Below are 27,007 nucleotides of genomic sequence, written 5' to 3' on the forward strand. Positions count from 1 at the left end.
CCAATAAATAGAAACATAATTTAGATAAGAGATATACATATATATTCATACATTTTTAAAAAATGTTCTTATAGTTGGGCATTCAATATATTCTTTCAATTTCACTGAGAGTTTAAAAAAACTGGCAGTAGTTTAAAGTCATAAGTACATTCTGGAATTCTATTTTGGAGTTTTCTTTAACTGAAAAAGGCATTTTTCCCAGTTATAATAGAGAAGCAGCAAAAGTTTTTTAGAAAACCAGCAGAGTGAACACTGCTGCTCATATCACCTTCTTGTCTCATCACACTACATAAGCATAAAGGTGTAACGACGCTTAACCCAACATGGAAGCTTAACTTTTTAAAAAAATTGTCCTAGTCCCACACCAAATTCAGAACAAATCCATAACAACTTCAGAGTGCATTTTACCATGTCCTTTTTGGGAGTCATTCATTCTGTAGAGATGTACATAAACACAAAAACAGCATGGCTTATTTCTGAATGAATAAATCAACCAAGATAGCTTTAAAATAACTCCATTTGCATTACTGATTTTACTACAGATAATGGATGGGAGCAAAGGAGTATCAATGATCAACGTCTGCTTTGTTCCTTCAGTATGCAAAAAGTTAATCAGCCCAATCCATTAAATGCAGTCCACATTTAGGTACCATAGTACAAAGTGCACAAAAAATGTCTTTCACTGGGGCCAACATAATGCACTTTGCAATGTGCTAACTTTCTACATGCCGTGCTATGTGGAGATCCTTCTGCTACTCCTCCGATTCTGGGAAAATGTCTATTTTAAACCTTCTTTCCGGTGAAATCACATACAGTTAACAACTTTAAATTATCCACAGCAGAGTTCTCTGTTTTAAAGGTTAATAGCATAATAGGGACTGGATATAAAACTGATTGGGCCTCTTTAATTATGCTTCCTTCATTTTAATGAAATCCCAAAGGGAAACCAGAACTAAAAGTTACTTCTCTCGGTCTCAGAGTGACTTAAAAATGAAAGAAGAAGCAGTTGCACTACCTGAAGTATTTAATGTGACTGTTTTGTGCTCCTCTGCCCAGTTTTTCCAAAGCATAGCAGGCTTCTCCTTTCTGCAAACCGATATCCACCTCCTGCTAATGCAACTGGTTTTCCAACAAAGCTAGTATAAATATGTATAATCAATATATATAGTTTGCACATAAATATATAAATATTAAACAACACACTTCAGAAGCTGCAAAAAAAGTTTTTTACAGCTATAATGCAGTTGCCCATGACCACTAGGGTGTGACTCTTGAAGGCTGGTTAAGATACAGGCAACACTCCTCATGGTGGTATCTTCTCCAAAATGCTGAGAATTTTACATGCTGTTGCTCATGGCCAGATAAAGGATTTCCTTATGAAAATTTGCCTGTGCATTTACCAGATGAAAGAGATTAAGAAAGCTGCTGTCTTCCTCATCGTGCTCCCCTAAGTGAAATAAACAAGAGGTAAAAAAAAAAGACATACTTTTATGGAAACAGATTTTGCAGAATCTGCTTAAAAAGTGCAAGTCTGTGGACTATTCTTAGTGGCTACCCTATCTGTGCTATATTAGTGATTTGTGACAGCATTGATTGCATTGTTGTAAACATTTAATGGCAAGTAGCAAGCCAATAGCTCACGCTGCTGCATATTCATAGTGATTGGGTAGCAGATATTAAGTTTTAATTCACTTCTGCAGTGTGAAGCCATTTAGAGAATTACACATTAATAAGGAGACTCTACTCTTGGTGTTCACAGAGCTTAATTTGAGCTAGTACTAGAAACTGGGTTGTTCCTTTTTTTTTTAACACAGGTTGAAAATTGCAGGAGTCCAACTTCAATATTTTGAATAAAAACCCAGTGATGATCAAGGATGAATTTGTTTTTCAAAAAGACAAGGAAGTAGAACAGAAGAGAATACAATCACAAATCCCAAGCACAAAAACAAATATATGTTCTGTTAGCTGCCCTGAGGGCCAGACAACACAATGTATGAAACACATTGCTGTGGTCCCCCCCCCCCCCAGTAAAGTAATAATTATGAGCTCAGGATTGGGAACACTGAAGGTGCAGAGAGGGTTTTAGACATTCACAATGCAGCCCTGATGAAAATCACTCCCTGGAGATTGTTCGCTATTTGCCCTTGCTATTGTCACTCCATGACAGCACTGTGCACAAGTCAAATAGCAGCCTCCATGGGGTTTTTTCTCTCCTAGACTGTGGTGTGTGTAAGAGAGGGGTGGGTGGGAGAATTAACCCTTGCTAACAGGTTCCTAATCCTGAGTCTCCTTGTCATGGCTGCTATTTAATTGCCCACCCCCTGAAAATCAGGTATGCTAAATGCAATTATACATTTAATGTATTGTCTGATTTAGCCCTCAGGACTGTAACACTGAAGGGCAGGATACAAATGAGGCTCTTAATCTCAGGTTTGTGGGTTTGAGCCCCATGTTGGGCAAAATATTCCTGCATTGCAAGGGGTTGGACTAGATGACCCTTCTGTTCCCTTCCAAATCCACAATTCTATGAACTATTATTAATTCCTGAATAAAATATTGTCATAGGTGAAAGACAGTTTAACAGCATAGGTCTCTAGAACAAAGATAGGGAACCTCTAGCTTTCCAGGTGTTGTTGGTCTGCAACTCCCATTAGTCCAGCCAACATGGCCAATGGTCAGGGAATATAGGAGCTGCCATCCAGCAACATCTGGAGGGCCAGAGAGTCCCTATTCTGATTCTAAACTATTGCAAATACTACTTCCTATTTTATTTATTTGTTTCTTTGTTAAGAGATTTCTGTACCACCATTCACCAGAAATGGGCACAGTGTGGTTTACAAAAATAAGATAATATGAATTGTTGTTGTTGGCACCCGTCTTTCTTGAGAGACAATGGAGTGCACCTACACGGGTGAAGTCAAACCTCTGCATTAGGCTCCCTAGTGGCCTCCCTAGGATGCAAGCCTGAGCAGTGTGTGTGTGGAGGTCCTGGGATGCCCAGACAACAAGACCCCCCTCTTGGCCTCACTAATGTGGTCCAAAGGAAAGCAGAGCAAGATGTTTGGCACCAGCTTGGCTGCAGGAGTTGCCAGAAGGAGGCGTACAAAAACATTACAATTATTATCATTAATTGCATAATTAAGAACATAAAAATGACTTTAAATGATATTTTGGAGTATGCGAAAGAGGAACCCTAAACTCAGGAAGACGTTTTATCAGAATATAGAATCACAGAGTTAGAGAGTTGAGGAAGACTTTGAAGGGCACCTCATAAAAAACCCCTGGAAATTTCTGGCTACAGCATCCCTTATAGGGGACCATCCAACCTCTGCTATAAGGCTGCCATATGTCCTGATTACTGGGTTTTCCTATAAAACAATTAACAATTTTGGGGTCTTCCTAAAAAAATAAATAAAAGCCCCACAACCTTCAGGGTGTGCTGGTTTTTACTTTTGGCAACCCTAAAGACCTCTTATGTATATGATCTAGCAAACCTGCTACGTGTGCTATCTGTCTGACAGAGCTCTCACTTCAGAGCTCAGCCAAGCAGCCTTGAGACAATGCATTCAATGAAACTATTTCCTGCACATAGACTATCTAATTTGTGTGAAAGGCTATCCGGGCACTTGTGAATTTACATGGAGCAGAGGCACCCAGTGAAACTAGCTGACAGGGACAAGCAGTAATTAAAGAAATGAGCAGGTGACAACAGTTCTGCTACCTGTAGGATTTCTTACCGGATATCACAGACTGCAGTGCGTCCATGATAATGTGTGCAAAAGAATTCTCCACGCCTTGCAGGAAGTTGTTCCTTTCACCCGGAGTACTGAAAACCTTGCAGACTTTCTGCATCATTTTAACAGCCCAATCCATGCAGTAGAGGTCCTTCTCACATACCTGGGACAAGAACAGAAAATATTAATGACCATTCAATTGATGGGACAGACAGCAGTTGTTGATCTTTGCTTCCTCCCTTTTCACTTCAAAACATCAGTGATGGGGAATCTATGGCCTGCAGATTGGCCCATCAGCCTGTTTTGCAAAACCATGTCCACCTTTCCTGTGCTTGACATCATATATGACATCAGGCACAGGAAAGTTCAAGCCATGGCTGAAAGGAAGATGTGTGCTTTAAGTGTACTGCCAATTCTTCCTTTGCAGGCAAAGGTCAGCACTTTCTGTAAATTTAGTAATATTATACCCAGCATTGCTACAGTGCTTTCAAATGTTCAAAGTGATTTACATAATCTTTACAACAAGCCTGTGAGGTAGACTGGTATGAGTATCCTCATGTCGTAGAATAAAGGGCCACTGAGTGAGGTCATGACAGAAGTGAGACCTGAACCAAGAGCTTTCCGATTCATAGCCCAGTTTTTTAGCCACTGTACCATGCTCGCTCTCAGCAGGGATTGGTTTGCTCACTCTTGCATGAAAAGCGGTATCTACCCTCTTCTTCTGTGCAACAATTGAAGGTACAGAAGTCTGTCATCCCCACACCTCGCTGCATTTGCTTGCCTGACAGAAAAAAGCAGGAAGATGCACTTGTTATCTGTACTAATTTGCCAGACATCACAGAGTAGCTCTGACACATATTGTAATGCAGGCAGAATGTGTTAGATGCAGGGCATTTTGACACATTTTTCGTGTGTGTGTGTGTGTGTGTGTGTGTGTGTGTTGGTTGTGTGTGTGTCTGGCGTGCAGATTCCAACTAGCCTAAATGGGAACCAGGCTATTAAGAGAGTAAAATGTAGCTGCAAAACCCAAATGAATTATTTCTCCAAAGGGTGTTGTACAAAACAAATGCTTTCCCTACTTAAGAGCAAAATCGTGCAGTGGGCAATACGCAAAGCGACATACTTGGATGCTGCCATAGAAACACCCTAAGGCAGGATAATTAGCCTTGCAGTATTCACAGAGATAATATTAAACTGTCTCTTTCAAAACTTTGCTGCAATTTTGTTAATTTTGGCAAGTAGCCTGAACACTGTAATAGAAAAGCTGGTGCAAAAGGGCCAAATTAAGATGACATTAAACGTCTCTAGTTTTGTCTTCTTCTAAATAACAGGCAACAGAGAGGGAGAAGATAGTAATTAGGATCAATACTGTAGGTCATAAGGAAGAAGTTATCCCACCTGCTGTGGTCTTGATAGAAATCTTTCTCTCTCACACCCACACCCACACCCGAGCTATTAGGCCTGGGAGGCAGCTTCCTTTGATACCATTTCCTTCCCATGCCAAACAACAGTTTCAAGGAGGAGGTGTTTAATCAAGACCGTGGTGGAGTGGGAAGTGTTGGCTCCTCCCCCCAATGCTATTGTATCAATCATTTCTCCCCATCCCTGGCCATTCATAGCGGCCAACTCCTAGGGTCCAAGGTCCCTTCGCTCCCCCCTAAAAGATTTGAGGGGGCCGCCCCCCCCAAAGTTGATGGCCATTGCCATTAAAATTGTGTGTGTGTGTGTTGCATCATGTGATTGATTGTGTGGGGTAGGGCTTACCTGCCGCCCCCCCCCCAATATTTTATTCAAGTTGGCACCCCTGGCACCCGTTATTTTAAAGAAAAAGTAGCCATTAAATGCAATGGTGCATTTAACATCATGATTAACAACTGCAGCTCAGTGGTAGAGCATATGTTTTGCATGCAGAAGTATCCCCCACTCCAGGTTCAATCTTTGCTATCTTGAGGAAGGGCTGGGTAAAAAAAACAAAACCCAAAAAACCAAAAGAAGCCTGGAACTCTGGAGAACTTCTGCCAGCCACTGTCAACAATACCGGGGTATGTGAATGTTCTGACTTGGTATAAGGCAGCTTGCTGTCATGTTTCTATGGACATTGAGTGTGGCTCTTTGATATGCCTTAATTTTTGAAAAAGGTACTACAAGAGAAGGAAAGTTGCCTGTTCATTGCTACTCACCAAAGCCAGGAAAACCACCAGCCTTGCCAGTTCGATAGCTCGACCGTTCACAGCTTTACTAGCCATAAAAGTGAAGCAGATATTGTTTCCACACAAGATAAGGAGCCGGGCACTGTTTTCCAGAAGCCAGTCACGGGGAACCACTGTTATCAAAATAAGATTTTTTAAAAAAGATATTCAAAGCATTTTAAAAATACGTCTTATGTTACTTCAACTTTTTTTATATATAAAAAATGCTCCCTTTGGTAGTTGTATTTCCTCAAGATACAATACAGCACCAATAAAGCACATCTAACCAACAAATCAGATAATAAAAAATATGAGCTACAAAACCAACCAGCTTCTCAGCCAAGCAATAAAATGCCAAAATCCAAAAAATCTGGAACAACCTACTACAGAGAGTAAATAGAATCCAGCACCACTCTGTCTCCTCTTACTGTTAAAATAAGACAGACTTCCCCAACCAGGTGTTCTCTACATGCTTTCCTACATCTTCCAATCAGCATCTCCTACTTTATCTGTGTCCAGATCCCCGTCTCCCACTGTGAATGGAGAAAACACACCTAGTTTGGCCCTCAGAGCCAATCTGCGTAGTCAGTGAGTCATTCTGAATTGTGAGTAGCATGTATCTTGGCTGAGTGCCTGCACATTGCAAGATGGCTGTGTTATTGCTTCACCTTGTGCCGGCATTGTAAGTTTCCCAGTTTGTGGCCACAGCTTATTGCACCACTGCCAAGTAATCGGGGGGCATGTCAAACTATAGGTCTGGGCACATACTGAAATGTCATGTTCAGTGAAATTATCCCGCCATCCAAGCAAAACACTCAGTCTAGACAGAGTCAGTTCACAATTCATCACCAGCCCTGAGTCATGTGAACTGGCTCTGAGTGTGGCTATGTCATAATATTCCGGATTCTTAGGAGAATGAGTAGAAGAAAGGCAGTACTGTACCTGAAAGTTCATCCAACAAACTGATGACATCATCTGCCGTCCACTCTTTTGCTTCTGTGTCATACAGTAGTTTAATGGCATCTGCCAACCCTTTCAAACTGGTTTCGTCTGCTGGACCGTCAGTCGTTTTCTGCCAAACCACATGCCCTGAATTGCATTAACGACAACAGTAACTCAGTAGAGGTGACTGCACAGCACACTACACACAGACACACACACACACATCAACATTGTGGGGTTAGGACTGTGGCAAAATTACCACAACTCTTTTAAAAGTTTAGTAGTATTATAACTAATATTTTAATCCTCCCCAAAAATGGATTGGAAATATAGAAGATAAATGTTGAATTAGGGTGAGGTATGTGGGTTACGTGGGTGGCGCTGTGGTCTAAACCATTGAGCCTAAGGCTTGCCGATCGGAAGGTCGGGGGTCTGAATCCCCGCAATGGGGTGAGCTCCCATTGCTCACTTCCAGCTCCTGCCAACCTAGCAGTTTGAAAGCATGTCAAAGTGCAAGAAGATAAATAGGTACCGCTCTGGTGGGAAGGTAAACGGCGTTTCCATGCACTGCTCTGGTTCACCAGGAGCGGCTTAGTCATGCTGCCCACATGACCCAGAAAAACTGTCTGCGGACAAACGCTGGCTCCCTTGGCTAGTAAAGCGAGATGAGCACCACAACCCCAGAGTCGGTTGCGACTGGACTTAACCATCAGGGATCCTTTACATTTACCTATGTGGATTACTAAAATGAAAGTGACTGGAAAAGGTTTTTCTTCAAAGTCAGTGTTAATGTATTACAGTGCTCCAGTCCGATTTTGTTCAAGCAGCATTTTGCTAATATTTTAATATTAAAAGATATATAGCCAGATAGGCTCCATATTGCTAATCAGAAGATTGATGGAAAAATTAATGAGGATATGAAATGCCTACCAGGAAGGTTATATTGAGTGTGTGCTGAGTTGCAATAGAGTCACCTGTCTACATAACTGTCTACATCAGAACTGTGCCTCCTTAAAAGATGGAAGTGTCACGTTAAGGGCATTTAAACCTGTGTAGGAGATCATGTTACTCTTCTGAACGTCTCAAAAAGAGTCAGACTTTCTTCAGAAGAAAAGGCAAAAGCACTGGGAAAACATGAGAGGGCTACAAGTGGCTGATGATGCCATGTGAAACCCCCCCCCCCATAAAATGTGAGTGAATGAGTCACACTAAATGCCTACCAATGCTTTGGTGTCAGGTACAGTTGACAGCACTTGCTTTTTCACGCAAGGTGACTTTGTTAAGTTTCCTGCAAAATTGACATGAGGGAGCAGTAGTCTATGGGCATGGAGAAGCACTGCTGTAAACTAGACATTGTATTTTGGAAAAAAGAAACATAGCTGTGTAAGAAGACACAGATGGGAAATAATATGGTGGAGGGGTGAAATGACAGGAAAACGAATCTTTCCGCACACTAAACTGTGAAAATCTGTCAAGCACTTTCTTTACTAGCTGAGGCAGGCCAAGTCTGGGGGCAATGTGTAAGATGGTGCCTTCCTTGCAAATGCCAAAGTTCATCAATCAAATTGTGCCTTTCTCTTCTCCTAAGGAGAGGGCATGAAACAATTACAATGCCTGTCTACTGCAGCATAAAAGGTTAGAAGCTGGTTCCACACCTAACAAGGACAGTCTCTTCAACAAGAATGATGTAAATCAGAATACTTTCATGATGCTTTCCCTAATACAGTGGTACCTCGGGTTACATACGCTTCAGGTTACATACGCTTTAGGTTACCGACTCCGCTAACCCAGAAATAGTACCTCAGGTTAAGTACTTTGCCTCAGGATGAGAACAGAAATCGTGCTCCGGCAGTGCGGCAGCAGCAGGAGGCCCCATTAGCTAAAGTGGTGCTTCAGGTTAAGAACAGTTTCAGGTTAAGAACGGACCTCCAGAACGAATTAAGTACATAACCAGAGGTACCACTGTACACTGAGGAGTTCTTGCAATTGCTATAAAATTTTAGGGTGCACACACACACACACACACAGCTGACACACAATCCACAGAAAACCAATCCTTCTCCCTCTAGAATTTAGGAAATATTCCCTGAAAAAAATTATACATTATTTTCGCACACAGAACAATCTTGGTTCTCCTAATGACGCTAAATATTTCAGAAGAGAAATATTTCTGCAGAAGAGAAACCTTTCCCAATAATACTTTCTCTTCTAAATACTTCAAATCCTGCCTTAAGGGCATATTTTTATATGAATAGGGTGGTCCTGTGACCTGGGTTCAAGAACTAAAGTATTTACCATCTCAAAAGAATGGCCAGACTGCCCAGGTAATGCAATCACTAAAACATTATCAGGTATCCTGGCAGACAGGAGAGAAGCCACACACTCAAATTTCTGTGGTAGACCTGCCTCTTTCTGTGATGTATGCATGATGCTTTTAGGGTGGCCTTTGGCTAAGGGGTTGGACAATGTCTAATGTCTTAAAAGGGGCTTGCACATCTTTGTTCTGGGTCTCTCACCTCCTTGCAAGGGGTGGGGGAGGGACTTTGTTGCAACAGAAAAATAAAGATCTGCCTTGCTTTCCCTGAATCCTGCCTCCATCCATTATTCTCTGACCCATCATGGACTTAGGGGAATCAAAGTCCCTTGGGGAGTTGGACAGCAAAAGCCAACCCCAATTCTTTCTGCAACAAAACATTTGGAATTGCATAGGCAGAATTTACAGGTAGCCTACCCATATATTTCTACCTATGTTATAGATTCTGTGCCTTATTACTTAAAACAGCTTACCATCCAAGTTAGAGGCAGGCCCAAACAGTATATATAGTAGCCGGGCTTGATTTACCATAGGCCATGGCTTTAAAATACGTGTCAGCCAAAATGCTGAATCACTCCGATGAATCCAGTGGTTCAAAAGAACACTGCGGCAAAAGATCCTTATCCTCAGCTCCAGTTTTCGGGCACTTCCTAAGACATTAAATCAACATGTAGGAATCAGCCTTGGTACAGAATAGTCCGGTTTTACATTGCTGCAAATAATAGCAGAAAGTGAGTTCTACAGACTCAGGCTGCGAGAACATTACTGGTTTAAAACACAGCTAGGTCACAGAATTGTAGGATCGCAAGGGTCATCCAGTCCACCCCCCTGCAATGCAATCTCAGTTTCAACTGAAACTGGCTTGGGGGAAATGCAGGAAAAGGCAGCATTCTGTAAGAAGCAACAGGGCTAATACAGATAGATAGGGTTTGTGGCTAATGTTGTGTATATAAGGTAAAGGTAAAGGGACCCCTGACCATTAGGTCCAGTCGTGACCGACTCTGGGATTGCAGCTTTTATCTCGCTTTATGGGAGCACACCCCATCGCTGGGATTCGAACTGCCGACCTTCTGATCGGCAAGTCCTAGGCTCTGTGGTTTAACCCACAGCGCCACCCGCGTCCCAATGTTGTGTATATACCGCGTCCTAAAACGGGGGGGGGGGGGCACACTGGATGCAAAATAAATTGGAGTGTGTACACAGTCTCAGAGTCAAGGATCTTGCCCTTGCCTCTATGCCTTCTGAATTCAGAACAAGAGGGTTGTAGGACACCATTCTCCCTCACACGGTGTATTTACCAGGTTTGCTGCCGACAACTGTCTGCACTCTCCGGGGTAAATTACTCAACTCACAGAGGAAGTTATAAACCCGATGACATTCTAATTCATCCCAACCTGCTGTTAAAGTCTGAAAACGTTACAGAGAAAAACAAAAACAAAAGTAGATACATAAACATCACCAAATCACTTTGATAGGTCCAACATCTCTTAGCTATGTATATATTTTTTGTGTACAGTATTCTAATATTACTCAGTACTGAGCTCTAGTTGCCTGACTCTACTGTCCTTGGGAGAGAGGCAATGAAATTAATGCAAGCAGCCAGGGGAAACTAGCAGAAGTAGAGGGCTGATAGGGGAGACAGATACTAATCCTCCAAAGATGAAGAGCTGCATCAAATACCTGGGAGGCAGTGAAAGAGTTATAGCTCTGCCTTTACCAACAACAGGAAGAAAATGAAACATCAAACAGCAATAGTATAAAGCTACAGAACGAACTCTTTGTTGCAGAGAGAATATCACACCATCAAAAGGGAGCTGAGGCTCCTACAAGTAATCTGAGAGCTGGGAACAAGGTAAAAAAGTAAAGGGACCCCTGACCATTAGGTCCAGTCGTGGCCGACTCTGGGGTTGTGGTGCTCATCTCGCTTTATTGGCCAAGGGAGCCAGTGTACAGCTTCCAGGTCATGTGGCCAGCATCTGGACAGCATTCTGGCGAACCAGAGCAGCGCACGGAAACACCGTTTACCTTCCCGCCGGAGCAGTACCTATTTATCTACTTGCACTTTGATGTGCTTTTGAACTGCTAGGTTGGCAGGAGCAGGGACCGAGCAACGGGAGCTCACCCCATTGCGGGGATTCAAACCGCCGACCTTCTGACTGGCAAGTCCTAGGCTCTGTGGTTTAACCCATAGCGCCACCTGCATCCTTTGGGAACAAGGTAGGGGGGTCCATATATCCACACAGTAATACAGGTGGGAAAATTAAGATTCCCAGGACAGATGGAGGCATATTTTTTGTCCATTCCAGAACCTCACAGTCATAAATTCAGGTCAGAAGGATTCCGTCAGAAGGATTTTGTAGCGACACTCATTTAAAGCAAATTTTACAGTGTGCACCAATATTTCCAAATTACTTCTTGAAAAGTGAAGTATTGGGTATTTTCCCCATGGGAACATCCTCAGTGATCTTTAACAATCCAGTTCTCCCTCTTTCTGTCACACAGTGATTCGGAGAAATGAATGGAATAAGACTGACTTCTGATTATGATTTCTACGACACATCAGTGCAATTAGCATTTTGGAAAATAACAGACAACCTCTCTGCTAACTCATATTTTTATCTGTGATGACCAAAAATAGGAACTACAGGTCCCCAAAACTTTGTTTTGTTTCAAAGCAACCACAGAACCCAAATGCTTTTCTCCCTTAAAGTATCCTTTACCTGTAAAAATACTCCGTAACACTGTAGTCCTAAACAATGAAATGGATCTGAGCAGCCACTAAATTTAAAACAGGAAATCTATAAAGATAAAAGAGGGGTGGAACCTTCAAATTACTAGGCATTTTAGGTAGCATAAGGCAATTTGCATGTGCACATGTACAAAGGTGGGTTTTTAAAAAAGCTGTTATGCTTACTTCTGAAAGTATCTTGTGTATGTACTTCAATCTCTCCTTTGTAGGTAGCAATAAAGTACACCTTTTTAACAACAGGCCTGCAAAGAAAGAAAAAAGCACACAGGAATATTTTGAAATATAATATTCTGAATTGTACTGTATTGCCAAACCCTGCACGCCCGTGCTGTTAGGAGCCAGAAGCCCGTTTATTTAATAAACTAAATAATAGGCTACACACTGTTAATAGACAGCTAGTTAGGATAGTCAGATGACAATGACTTTCCTTCACTCCAAGGTGGCTGTCACCAATGGAAGCGAAAGCCTTGAAAAAGCTCAATATGGAGGTCAAATGGCCAAAATATTGGGAAATTTTGGAACAAGATGGAGACAGATTGAAATTGCAGAGTTTTGAAAAACTAAAAAACAAAGTGCGAGACTGGCTTCATTATTATCAGATAATGGAGGCATACAATTTGGATAAGAAAATTGGCTTCCAGGTGGAAAAATCAAAATTAGAAACAGAACTGTTAGAACCCAAAACTAATAATTTGTCAAGAATGCATAACTTGCTGCTGAAATGGAATACTCAGGATGAAACGGTGAAATCTGCTATGATTAAATGGGCACAAGATGTTGGACATAACATCATGTTTGCTGACTGGGAACAGTTATGGACCACAGGTATGAAATTTACGGCATGTAATGCCTTAAGAGAGAATATTATGAAAATGATATACAGGTGGTACATAACCCCAGTCAAGCTTGCAAAAATCTACCATTTGCCTGATAATAAATGTTGGAAATGTAAAGAAACTGAAGGTACATTTTTTCACCTTTGGTGGACGTGCCCAAAGATTAAGGCTTTCTGGGAGATGATATATAATGAATTAAAAAAGGTATTCAAATATACCTTCTTGAAGAAACCAGAGGCCTTTCTCCTGGGCATAGTCGGCCAATCGGTGCTAAAAAAGGATAGAACTTTCTTTATGTATGCTACAACAGCAGCAAGAATACTTATCGCAAAGTATTGGAAGACACAAGAGCTGGAGGAATGGCAGATGAAAATGGACTACATGGAATTGGCGGAAATGACTGGCAGAATCCGTGACCAGGGAGAAGAGTCGGTGGAAGAAGATTGGAAGAAATTTAAAGATTATTTACAGAAACATTGCAAAATTAATGAATGTTAGAGTGATGTTGGATTGAAGTTAAGTGGCTTCTAGCTGTACAGGTTTTAAAGTTATAAATATATCAAGATTAAGGATTAGGATTTAAAAGGTTAAAAGAATGGAAAAATTGGTTTTAAATAGGTAAAAATCTAATGTCATAATATATTAAGATTAAGGATTGGGATTAAAAAGGAGAGAAAGAAATTGCTGGTCTAACAAACTGAATTGGAATACAAAAGAGGGAGGTATGAGGAAGTCCGGGAAACAAGTAAATCTAAAAGAAGTTATGAAAAGACGGAATTGTTTTTAACTGTTTTTTTTCTCTTTTTCTCTTTTTGTATTTTGTATTCTGTATTGTGTATTTTTCTTTTTTTAAAAAAAAAATTTCTTGTTTATTAATGTGATTTTATTTTTCTTTTGAAACTTTAATAAATATTAATTAAAAAAAAAAAAAGACAATGACTTTCCTTCTTCTGTTTCCAGTAAATCATTTCCTGAACTACCCTTCCCATTCTAAGCTTCCTTGCTTTTCTGCTGTCACTATACTTCCTTCTTTCTTTCTGATCCTCCTACTCACTCAAATTTTTCTAATCCTACTACTCACTCAGAACTGTGTCCTTCTTTCAGGATTGAAGTTTTTGAGCTTTTTTTTTAGTATTTAAGTTTTTGAGCTTTTTTGGGATTGAACTGCCACAGGGTGGGCCAGATTAGGCCCCCCAAAAAGGACTTTGTACATGCCTGACTTAGGCCCTCTGAGCAGGACAGCGCTGAGTGCTCCATACAGCCTCTCTGGCACACAACAGGTATTACACAAATGTTTATTATTAGCATTGGTAGTTGTAAATTGATTAGTTTCATTTACTTAAAATGACTGTTTGGACTTAAAGCCACATCAGCTGGATAAAATGAAAGTGCTCCAGATTAATTGGTTTATGGATCAGTCTGTAAAGCTGAAATCCTTTGAGGCCTCTGCCAACTTTGGCTCCTTGTGTTGAGACTTGCACATCAAAGCACCTCAGAAATGGTTGTTGTTTTTAAAAGGTCATGTAAATAGCATTTCAAGCCTTGCAAGAAAGGTTGTGTCAACTGTAAAGTGACAGTTACTAAAAATATTCAAATTAAAAAGAAATACAAAAGAATCTGAAAGTACACTGGGGGAAACTCAGCTAGCCTTGTCCATCATGGAAAGAAGAGCTTTTGACTTTCTTCCAAGCCATGTTAGAGGATATATTATTCTGAATTATTATGGCATAGCACACAAGGAAGCAACAACAGAGTTGTTTTTTTGATGTAGAATTTGGAACAGCTTGTTTGTAGTAGGGGAAAATATTTCTCAGCCAGTGGAAACTTATGGTTTAAATTTTTATTTTAAAAAACTAGGTCAACAGTGTATTGTTCAGGAAAACTGGTAGCGAATTCTGAGTGGGAATGCTGGAAATATATTTGGGGGACAGGCAAAGAAGGCTGAGGGATGAAACTGTAAAAGAGCTTTTTTGCTCATTCAGCTGCTGAAACAGAGAATTAATGCCACGTAAGGGCTAAGGACTTGGAACATAGTCCTTTGTCCTGTGTTCATATCCCTGCTTAGCTATAAAACTCACTTGGTGACCATTTTGCTATCCCAGAAGGAGCAACACATTTTGATCATTTTGTAGTGCTGTTTCCCCTGGCCGCCAGCCATGCTGCCTGGGGCTGATGGGAGTTGGAGTCCAACCACATCTGAAGGGCCCAGATAACTGTAACTTTTTGTGTACAGTTCTGGTTGCCTTATCTGAAAAAGAGTATTGTAGAGCTGCAAAGGTTTCAGAAAACAGCAACGAAAACAACACTTAGGGCTTTTTAGTTAGTTTTTTTTAAGGCAAGTAAAAGAGGACATGATAAAGGTGTATGCATATTGTGGAGAAAGTAGCTAGAAACTCTTCTCTCTCTAACATAATACCCATAGCCATTCAGTGAAGCTGAATGTTAGAAGATTTCGGGCAGACAAAAGAAAGTATACCACACATTTTAAAATATGGAAATTGCTCCCACAAGTTATAGTGGTGGTCACCAATTTGCAGGGCTTTAAGAGATGATTAGCAAATTCATGGTGTATGAGGCTATGTTCTGCCTCCACTGGGACTCACAAACAAGGGAGAGCGCCATTATATTCATGCCCTGCTTATGGGCTTCTCATATAGGCATCTGGTCAGTCACAGTGAGAACAGATTGCAGAACTAGATGGGCCTTGGGCTTGATCCAGCAAGGCTCTTCTTGTGTTCCTTTTGTAGAAGCCATCTTTCAAAAGTGGGAAACTTGGGTTGCTGTGACCATCACAGACTTGCTGAACTACATGGGCATTATTCAATTCCTAACTTTGTACATGGAACTGATTTCTCTTTTTTTGCAGGATGTAGCAAGGGTATGTTACAACTAAAGACGTAGAGGCCATCTTGGCTCTGGCCCTGGAACATCTGCTCCTAGCCTTGCAGGCCTTTTCCCAACTAGACTGGGAGAGTGGGGCCCTGACTGACTCCAGCTACAAAAGCTGAGGCTGCGGAAAAGATTCTTGGACTGAGGTGTTGTTGCATGGGTGCTGTTGCAGGTGGGCAGGGGGAGGTTGCTGCTTTTACTGATTTTTTTAAAAATATCTTTATTTTAGATCTCATGATTAATGTGGAAATTGTTTGATTTGATGTTTTATTTATTGTTTGTGACTACTTTTGTTACATTGTCATTGTCTATTTTTTCATGTTATAAGCCACCTTGAGCCTGGCTTGAAGTATGGAAAGGTGGCATACAAATAAAATTATGTATGTAAAAAGAACTACTGTTCTCCTTTTTTTGGTCTTTCATTGTAAACCAAAGAAATTTCCAGCAAAAGCCTTTGAGACTTGAGATTTATGCTCATCTGTTGAGAAACTAACCCTTGTTCACTATATGACTGAAACTGGATCTGGATTAATTGCCATAGAGAAATTACCCTCCTATTCTGCTCAATAATATTTCCCTGTTATTTTAAAAGGATTCAATTTGTATCTGTGTTCTTATTCTCCAGTTAACCAGGATCTTGAATCCTGGCTTCTTTTTATTTGATTGAAATCTATTTTTGTGTCCCTGGAATAAAAATAAAATAAAAAATTGTCGTTGTTGTCACCTAAGGATTTGTAGTGTTCTAGCATGGAGAATCCTTTCCTACAGCCAGATAGCTCAGGATTATGAAAGTCCTGCCGCAAAAGTCTTCGGTTTCCTGTAGGAGTTGAGATGTAATTAATAAGGCGGCTGCTGATAGTCTTTGATACCATGCTTAGCATGCTGATATCCTTCACTGAATAAAAGGAGGAAAAGAAAAAGAAAAACACACACAACCATGAGCCCTTATTCTCTAGAAAAACATTGTTGCTTATCAAGTCAATAATTCACTTTATCTTAGACAAAGGGTGGCCTGAGGATTCATTGTGGCCCCCAGTGACTTAGTATCAGACCTTCAGACCTCAGCTAATTTTTCCCATCACAAGACACAGGCAAATAGCTCTTTTGCCCTTTCCTCTCACCCATATGATGTTCAACAGAAACATTTTCCCAGAATCCTTATTATGAACTTCAGGATGCTGACTATTCCAAGACCATTGTTGCTCTTACAAATTAGTTGACAAGCTGGGCTCACAATGTGCTTTGCTCCCCTTGATGCTGCACTGCTGGGAAAGAAGCAGTAGGCTGGGCCTGAGGAGCAAGCCAAGGAAAATTTTTTGCTTGTTTCCTGGCAGTGCAGCAGGAGCAGGGGATGAGTGAAGCACCTGCAACTAGCATGCCACTTGCTCACATTAAAACACAGTTTATTTTAACTATGTTTTAATGTGATATGTGAACCAGGCCAATGACAAGACACAGTTTAATCATGTGACTAAGTACGGTAAGTCCTTCTGTTTCCATTGTTCAGGCTGTGAGTGCTACTGCTTATATATAGTCAAAATGGCACAAGAATAAAAGGGACACAGGGGAACCCACAGCTGTGCAGAAATATAACACATCTGGGGTGGAGGCAGGACTCTAAATGGAGGAGGGGAGAGCCAAAACACCCCAGTGAGAACTGAGTGTGCTCAATGGCTGCATAATGCTGGGATGACTGTTGAAGAGAGGAGAGAAAGAAGAAAGAAAGAAAGATAATCAAGTGGAACAGAATGGCTAGCACCCTGAACAAGAGCAATCTCCACTGCAACATTTAGTCGCAGGCTCCAGTTGTCTTCTAATTCCAGTTTCTTAGTCTGAAAGTTGATGTCTCATAAACAGGAACTTAGCATTTCTGCAATGTTGCTGATTATGTTTTGGCAGCTTTATTACAATGCCTTCCATCCCATTGTCCTCTCTGCCCCTTAATTGTTGGAGCCTTTCTCCCTTTAATTAGTTAAATCTGATTCTTGTGCATATTCATCCATCCACCAAACAGGTATTTTGGGGAGGCAAGTAATTGTTTCTGACCTTGCACAACCCTACTTTTCAACTCCATAGAAGCCCTTCTGCACACTGCATAAGATACTGGTATATATGTACAGCAGGCAGGGATGGGGACATTTTTCATCCCAAGGGCCACATTATTTTGTAGGCAAGCTTCTGGGGGCCATATACCAGGGGTGGCCAGGACCAGATGCAAGAGTAGGCAGAGCAATGGGCACACCTCTTACCTTTGTACAATAGGTTACATTCCGGCCATGCAAAAGTCAGAGGTTTCTATACCCACATATACCACACACCTCCCCATTCTCTTTCCAGGCAAGCAAGAGGCATTGCCACAGTTAAAGGCACATTCCAGCCAGGCAAAAGGAGTCAAAGAGGGTGTGGGAAAGAGTTCCTAGGGCTGAACCAAGAAACTAAAGGACCGCATTTGGTCCCAAGGCCTGAGGTTCCCCGATGTATAGGAGTCTACAGTATAGACTAGGAATTAACATTTTTTTTAACAAAAAAACCCCCAATGTAGGCACTCCATATTGAGAGGAAAAAACCACATCCAGTGGTACCTTGGTTTACGAACTTAATCCGTTCCGGAAGTCTGTTCTTAAACCAAAGCGTTCTTAAACTAAGGCGTGCTTTCCCAAAGTGGCAGGGGACTCAATTTACAAATGGAACACACTCAACTCCAAGGCAAAGTTCACAAACCAAAACACCTACTTCTGGGTTTGCCACGTTCTTAATCCAAGTTGTTCATAAACTAAGCTGTTCTTAAACCAAGGTACCACTGTATATGTCCCAAAAACTTGAACAGCAGCAAAGGGGCAATGAGTCCTGAACCAAAACAAGCCAAAGAAGTATACTACAGGATCACTGGTACAAAATACTCTACATCTCAATAAACAATAACAGATCGCCACTGTCAATTATAAATGAGCAGCCTCGCCTGATAAACCAGACATAGTGGCTTGCCACATATGAACTGGCAGCTAAAGTGGTATGCTACATTTGGCAAGTGGGGTAGAGCTTTCGTAGCAGATATATCACAAAGCCTCAAATTCTCACCTGGCAGATATTCTAAAACCATCTGAAAGATTTCTAAGGGGAGTGCTTTGAAATCCCCAAGGGTTGACAGAGATGGAGAATCTGCATCCAGGGTGCTGCTAAACTTGCTGGAACGACGGTAGCTTCGTCGATATTTCTGGTTTGGAATCAAGGTATAGCTGGTTCTTGTAGGATATGTCATCCTTCTTCCTCGGTTCATTAATCTAGCCTGAAATCGGGAGGGAAATCCACAGTATAGAGATAAGGAAAATTAAATCCACAGGAAAAATGAAAGGAACAATGAGCTCAAGGACTATAAAATGGCATGACTGGTATATATTACACAAACAGGGTAAGTAAATGTTGAATTTTATAAGTATAATATACAACACATCCATCATCCTTCCAAATCTATGAGTCGTTTTCTAGCATCTACTGTTGTCATACATAAATGTGACGCCTCTGAAGTACTGGCAGTTCTTTGTTTTATAGCCAGAAGCTTTTCATTGAATTTACATTTATTTCCTCTAATCTGGAGAATCACAAGAGCAGCAAATACGTAGCAATAAGCTCACTTCTGCACTCACAAGCATGGAGTGGGCCATTCCATGTTAAGTGATCCAAAGTCTTTTACATTACCATTTTATTTTGCTTTCAGTTTCAGTTTCCTAAAAGTAGTATAAGAGAAGGTCCCAGATCTCAGTTTTTTGTTTTTTATCTCATCCTGTTACGAGGGTTTGAAATTTCAAAAAATTGACAATTTTGGCCTTGCTGGACTACACAAAAACCTTAAAAGCTCAGCCCAGAATTGAGATATTTCAAAACTAAAAATACAAATCTCTTCAGAACTTCATGGGCTTTAATATGATATGGCACGTGATGGACTTACTTTAAATTTTAAAGTTACATAATGTAAAATTTTTAAAAGTGATTTAAAAAGTAATATGATTAAACATTTCCATGAGCTTCCTGCAAAATTTCATCTTGGGATCTCAATGGAATCACATTAGAATATATCTATTTTTTACATACATGTTGGCCTTATTGGGTTCTATTTAGGATAAATGGCTCTTCCTGGAGTAAAATAGAATAAACAAGACTTCAAACCTATGACCAATATGGGTTTACTATCATTACACTCTAGGCCTCTAGAAAACCTGCTTAGTCAAGACAGGAGCCTAGAAAAATGTTTTGCACAACAAATCAATCATCATAATAAATGATGCTGTTTGTGCATATATCTGATTTATTCATAGAAAAGAAACCATAAACATTCAATATTTCTGACTTCTTTCTGGCTCTAAATGACTTGTAAATTCTCACAGCTTGAGAACCCATATTTGTTCCAGTAACAGTGCACAGATAATTTCTGAGCCCTTGCACTTTTTGTTTTCTTCTTCTTTTGCAAAATATGCCTCAACAGAAGTACAATATTTGACGGCAGTGTCATTTTTTTTGGCAGATCTTTTTCTCTAGGTATTTTCTTTTTTCTTTTCTTTTCTTTTTTACAAACAGGGTATCTTGGATTCAAATGATCCAATTTCCCACCAAATAAAGGCTAAAATCTCCAAACGTAATCGGGTAGTGGCATCTCAGTAAGAATGCCCAAACTTGGCAAAAGCCACAGCCTACAATGGGAAAAAATGTTTAGCAAATATACATATTCCATAAGGAACGTGGGTGGCTGTAGTCTAAACCACTGAGTCTCTTGGACTTGCCAATCGGAAGGTCGGTGGTTCGAATCCCCGTGATGGGGTGAGCTCCTGTTGCTTTGTCCCAGCTTCTGCCATCCTAGAAGTTCGAAAGCATACTAGTGCAAGTAGATAAATAGGTATCGCTATGGCGGGAAGGTAAACGGCGTTTCTGTGTGCTCTGGCACTCATCACGCTCCTCCATGTGCCAGTAGCGGTTTAGTCATGCTGGCCACATGACCTGGAAAGCTGTCTCTGAATAAACGCTGGCTACCTCGGCCTGAAGCAAGATGAGCGCTGCAACCCCATAGTCGCCTTTGACTGGACTTAACCGTCCAGGTGTCCTTTACCTTTACATATTCCAGAAAGGCACTCGGTTTGCATGATTTATCTACTGTGTTAAAGCAGAAATCCCATCTATCAATGTTTACTCCGATTGAACTTAGTGTGAATTAACATGTGCCATCCTAAAAACACTTAATAAGAAATATTGACCTGAGTAAACTTGCATGGAATTAGGCAGGTACACTGTATAAAGGAACTTCAAAATAAGGAATACAAAAGTTAACTTCTTAACTCACAGCCTTGGGAATAACTGGAGAAACTCCAAAGTTCATCTTTGGATTAGAAGATACATACCACCACCTAGCTCCAACAATACCATATTTGCCCAAGTAGTAAAATGTTGTTGTTTTTTAAAGATTGCTATGCTTCTTCCTAGTTAAACACTTTCAAAGAAGGTTACAACCAATTAAATATAGCATACAAAATATAAATGCAGCCTAAAACAACCTATCTTTAAAACACAAACAAAGCAACTAGAACAGAACAATCAATACTCCTTGATTTGGAGTGAACACTCCTTTAAAGAGCTCTTTCCCCCAGCCCAGCTTCCCGGATGAGAGGTGAGGTGTCCAGGACAGCTTTACTGACAGGGATTTCAGAGGTATGGTGTCACTACTAAAAAGACCCTGCCCTGTTCACTGCTAACCATACCTCATTAGGGATGGTATACTCAACAGAGTCTCCACTAATGACTTTGATGACAGAGGAAGGTAGAAAATTAGTAGGGAAGGTGCGCCTTTGTATTACCCTGACCAAGACTGTTTAAGGCTTTAAAAGTCAACAACAGTACTTTGAATTGTGCCAAGAAATATACTGGCAGCAGACATACGAAGATTGGTCTCTGAGGCCATTTCTCGACAACCTGGGTGCTACGTTTTAGATCAGTTAAAGTTTCTGGACAGTCTTCAAAAGCAGACCCACGTAAAATGCATTATGGAAATAAAATTTTGAAGTTATTATATAATTTAGAAGGTATGTTAGATGGTGACACAAGCATTATAATATGGGAAAGAGAACAGTTGATGCACCAAACTTAACAAGAAAAAGGCACTCTGGACAGAAACTGTCAAGCTATAACGCTGGATCCATGAACATTGAAGTGCTGTAAGAACAGGTTGCCCACCCACACTCAAATTGACAGGTTCACCTACCGTCATCTGGTTCACCTACCGTCAACAGCTCAGTCTTAGCTGGATAGAATTTCTTTTTATTGGCCTTTATCCAGCTCATTATTAACTCCAGACAACTTGTTCAGGGATTCCAGCACCACCTTGCCAAGAACTGAGGAAGATATAACAGATTATCATCAGCCTATTGCTGGCAATGAACTCCAAATCCTCAAATTGCATTTCTCAACACCTTCATGTGCATGTTGAATAAGGTGGAAGAAAATACAAAACCTTGCAGCAACACAAGGGTCATCTCCCATAGGGCCGAGCAACTGTCTCCAGTCACCTTGTGGAATCTACCTGGCAGATAAGAGTAGAATCATGGTCAAATTTAGACAAGTAATTCAGAAAGATATAATAGATTATACTGAAAACTGCCGATACAGCGGTCCAGAACAATAAACATGGAGATAATAAACTATTCTAGACTGTAAATACATGTGAGAAGCAAGGCATAATATTTCATTTTTGTAAATGTTTAAGATCTGTCACTCTGTTGATTTTTTAAAAAATTGCTGCCTTCCTGTTCTCAACACATTCTAGTTTTAAGTCTGTATTTCTGTATCCAAAAGTAGAGCCCTTGGCCCACATTAAATACTACCAGAACCTGTGGCAATTCTTCATTTTGACACAACCCCGCGATAATGTTTGCCCTCTTTGAAGTGAGGCACACACACACACCTCAGCCCTCTGTAGCATCCCATGAAGCCCTTGCTACAGAACCTGTCAGATCGTGAAGACAGATTTACGACTCCTGAAAATAAACGTATATACCAGTGTTCAATGAGTCTCAGTTTAGTGCTGTGTTGTGCACAGAGCAGCAATTTGAACCGGCATCTCTCATATTCAAATCCCACCCTCTTGGCCCTCACAGGTGGATAAAATGAGATGAGGATATGACAAATTCAGTTACAATAAAATACAAAGAGAGAGAAAGAGAGATAAACCTGCTTTAGCTATTTTAACCCTATTTTAGCTGCCTCTCACCCAGTGTGGCTAAAGATAAAAACCTTCAGTTTTGTGTGAGGCAAAGCATATAGACATGCCACAGTAGCGGGGGAGGGGACACCTAGGCCTACTGCCTCAATTTAAAATTGCAGCAATCTATTTTGGGCTATTTTTTTAAAAAAAGAATTAGTATTTCACTTTGCAGAGTATTAATGACGATATTACAGGAGTTTAGGTTTTCTCCGCATATGTCGTTTATCTGAGGGGAAAAATCGAAGGGTGCTCTGTTAAAATACGGCATCTGCTTGCCTGTCAGAATTGTCAGAGTAATAAAACGCTTGTATTCAGAATTAAGGAAGTGTTATGAGGAATAACAGCAGCTGTGTTGGTTCCACAGAGCAATAAACAGAGTGAGCGAGAGGCTGCTTTTTATAATTCATGCATTTCCGAGCTTCTTTTTCCCCTTGATTTTGAACATCCCACCTCATGGAAATAAAATAAAAAATATTTTTTTTATATAAGTGCACCACTAATTTCCCCTAATAGATAGATAGATAAATAGATATTGTTGTGGGATGAAATATCCTTCCATCCACCAAAGCATCCATTTTCCAGGCATATTTGAATCGTACTCATTTAAGTACGATTTAGCATCGATAATGTTTTACTTCTCGTCATTTTGAGAATGCTCTGTACATAACTTTTTGTTTGTTTGTTTCCCACCCCCCACTTCCCCCCTAATACAAAAAAGGTGGTTCTGTCAAAAGATAACACAGCTGTGTGCGCCTGCGTTTATAAAAGCAGGGCAGGCCCTCATTTACCACAGGAATGTTCTTTCTCTCAGTAGCAGAGCCGAATTAGTTAAGCCCCTTTATAACATCTTTCAAACTTCCCGCTTTCCCGCCACATACGGGGAATCAGAGATCTCCTGCCTTCCTGTCTGATCACGCCCCCTAACCAGGAATACTATGTTTTGCAGAGTTTTATGTGATGTGATTTAAACACACACCTTCCCCTTCGGCTTGAGGCTCCTTCCTCGCCCTCCCTCCTCCCAAGCCATGGGTGAATTGGGCGCGCTCCTTTGTAAACAAGCCGCTGGGGGAACACCTGTGTCGCTTCCCTATATAGGAGTAATTCACGAGGAGCGGGTTCAGCTCTTTGCAAAAGGGCGCCAAAAGCGACGCCGGCCTCCTCCTTCCCTTGAGATATGTGAGACTGGGAAGGAGTGACAGGAGTTTAAAGTCCTGCCTTAGCGACACTTTCCCGTGTCAGGTTCTCTCAGCCTGGCCTCTCTCACATATTTGAGGCGAGAAGTGATGAATCCTGGCACATAAAGGCGTGGGAGAAAGGACTTCTCCAGACCGGAGGGCTGCGTTTCCTGAGAGGGGTCGAGAATCCCGTTTTTCCTTTGTTTTCTATTAAAAAACATACATATATTGCATGCATGGGTGTACACACACACACACACACACACACACACACACACACACAAATATTGCATATATAGTGCTTTTTTCTGGCCGTTCACAGGGGTATGCATACCCCTAAACATTTTGTGAATCTTTGTACAGTACTTTTGTCCATTTGCTGTGTTTCTTTTTCCCAATTTGAACTATAAAATGGTGGTTTTCTTGAGTCAAAATGAGAGTACCCCTAAACATATATATATATATATACACGCATACACACAATATATATGTTTGTGTGTGGTGTGTGGGTGTATATATACACACACACAATATATGCATATATATATATGAGCATGAGGGGCAAAGGAGCAGGGCAGGATGTTGAAAGCCCCTCATGCTACCTATTACGTGTAAAAGGGTCTCTTCCAACAGCAGCAGCAGCAAAAAATCCTCTGCTTTTCTGTTGCTGGCTGGCTGTGCACAGGTGACAACTTGAATAAAATATCGGGGCTGGTGAGCCCCACACCACATAATCACATGTACATGCACACTATTTGAATGGCATTGCCCATTTAACTGGGGGGGGCACCTGCTGGTCCCCTCAAATAGCTTTTTTTTTGGCAGGGGTGAAGGGACCTCGGGCCCCTAGGAGTTAGCTCCTATGGGCTGTAGTGTCTCTGTGTGTGTGTGGATTGGGATTGCACCGACTGTTGCCACACCATTTGCCTTTTGGGGCTGTTTGCCAACGGTCCAAAAAGAGTCTGTGTAAATAGCTTGTACACACTTTATTGTGCAGGATTCATATACGCGTATAACTTCACTCATCTGGAAAGGCACCCTCAAGTGACTTTCTAGGAATCATATAGGAACCAACTCCTATGTGATTAAGTGGCTATGGCCCTACCCTAATTTCAGGTAGGCTGGAAGGCCCCCAAGTTGTTGAGCATTGTCATTCAAACAGTGTGCATCATGTGACCAGTTACGGGAGGTGGGGCTTACCTCCCCCCCCCCGCAATATTTTATTTAATTTGGCACCCCAATAGGAAAAAAGTGCAAAAGACGCTAACAACACCAATGCAACAATACAAATACTGAATACTAAGTGTTCCTGCAAAGACAAAAAATAATTTGAAACAGCACATGGTATCAACCCTTTCCACACAGGATAAACACCAGTAGCCACCTAAAGCCTGGTCTTAAGTGCTGTCCAAATGTCTGAAAAATAAAGACATCTTCAACAGGCACCAAGAAGATGACAGAGTCATTGCCAGGCAGGCTTCCCTGGGGAGAGACAGCATTCCAGTATTGGGGGCCCCATAGAGAATGTTGTTTTATTTACATTTATATACCACCCAATAACTTAACATTCTCTGGGTGGTGAACAATACAATACAAGCAGTAAAATATTATTTTTAAGCAAGCAAGTGAACATTGACAACAGGCTCTCTTTTTATGCACTTGATAATGTAGGCTCTGTTCATGTACATGGGAACCCTGCAAAAAACTGGGGCCATTATGAATACAGAAACGGCGTTCACATCATACATTTAAAACACAGTTCCCCATAAAGAATCCGGGGAACTGTAGTTTGTTAAGGGTGCTGGGAATGGTAAGAGGTAAACTACAGTTCCCAAGATTCTTCTGGGTTGTGTGTTGCTTTAAATGTGTGTACACAGCCAGAGCTTACATCCGAACAACTTTCAGTCATTAATGTCTGTCATTTTTCTAAATTTAAGCTGACTGAAAGTTCAGTCACTTCATGGCAGAGAAGGGCCTGCATCTTATTCCCTGATATGTTACCTTTTCAACAGGTGGAATCTGGAGCAAGGCTTTGCCAGGAGAGCTTAAAAGATAAGGGGATTTTATTTTATTTTATTTTATTTTATTTTATTTTATTTTATTTTATTTTATTTTATAGGAGAGAAGGCACAGTTGATACAGTTGGCTAGGATGTTCTGTGACTGGGATGGAAAACCTGTGGCCCTCAGATTGATTTCATGCAGTCCTTGGTCTAATTTCATGCGGGTGGCAAGGAGAGGGGAAATGGAAGGGATTGGAGAGGTTGGCAGAGAGAAAGAGGCAATTGAGTGGCCAGTGGATCACTCTTTAAAGAACTTCACTTCCTGTGATGCCTTGGAGAGAAGTCATGAGAGTTAGAACAATGTTTTCTGTGGCATAGATTTGGAGAATGTTCATAATACTTCATCTACCCAACAATTTGCATTGCAGTTTAAAGTGGATGTCTTAAAAAAACACCACTAGAGGTCTCTTCTAACTCAGAATTACGTTAGATCCAGCGGAGGGGAAGACAAATAGCCAAATACAAGCCTAACTTTTGCAGATGAAAGTATTTACATATGCAAGACTGGATATCCCCTTTCACTTTATGTTCAGCAAACAACCCCTGCCTAAAATTTCCCAGCTGGTCTTCTGGGGGGAAAATGGATGCACCACATACTAAACTCTCCAAAATACTTGACTTACTATCTTGGTGTCACAAATTGCCTTTTGAAAAAATATGTTTATATATTTTGTTACTGTTTTTGCAAACAATCCAGGCAAATTACTCCTCTGATCTTCCAGGAGAAATAGGGTACAGTATACATAAACTGACCTAGAACTAGGGCAGTGAAAACCTCTGTTGCAGTTGCCAAGTGACAGTTTGTTATATCTCATTGGCTCACTACTTGCAGCCATGACTTCTAAAAAAGAAGTGGAATTTTACCGTATTATTT

General features: G+C 40.9%; 1 protein-coding gene across 15 annotated transcripts; it reads right to left on the bottom strand.

The window, feature by feature from the left end:
- Positions 1-1,006: 1,006 nt before the first annotated feature.
- Positions 1,007-23,919, bottom strand: FBXO47 (F-box protein 47). 15 transcript variants are annotated; one of them, XM_080979414.1, is made up of 13 exons: positions 23,873-23,919; positions 22,147-22,215; positions 21,917-22,027; positions 18,732-18,939; positions 16,378-16,548; positions 12,094-12,170; positions 11,900-11,977; positions 10,478-10,586; positions 9,653-9,829; positions 6,866-7,012; positions 5,915-6,057; positions 3,738-3,897; positions 1,007-1,447 (listed from the first exon to the last, which is right to left on the bottom strand). In XM_080979414.1, the coding sequence occupies exons 3-13, from the start codon at positions 21,974-21,976 to the stop codon at positions 1,338-1,340; spliced, it is 1,440 nt and encodes a 479-aa protein (XP_080835540.1). In that variant the 5' UTR covers positions 21,977-22,027; positions 22,147-22,215; positions 23,873-23,919; the 3' UTR covers positions 1,007-1,337. The 15 variants fall into 15 exon arrangements, with proteins under 15 accessions (XP_080835540.1, XP_080835538.1, XP_080835532.1 ...); XM_080979412.1 differs by lacking the exon at positions 23,873-23,919 and adding an exon at positions 23,775-23,822; XM_080979406.1 differs by lacking the exon at positions 23,873-23,919 and adding an exon at positions 23,775-23,793 and having other exon boundaries at positions 22,147-22,211.
- Between the last annotated feature and the right edge of the window lie 3,088 nt (positions 23,920-27,007).

This window comes from Podarcis pityusensis, assembly GCF_964106645.2.
Source record: "Podarcis pityusensis genome assembly, chromosome: 13".
In the NCBI taxonomy this organism is placed as follows: Eukaryota; Metazoa; Chordata; class Lepidosauria; order Squamata; family Lacertidae; genus Podarcis; species Podarcis pityusensis.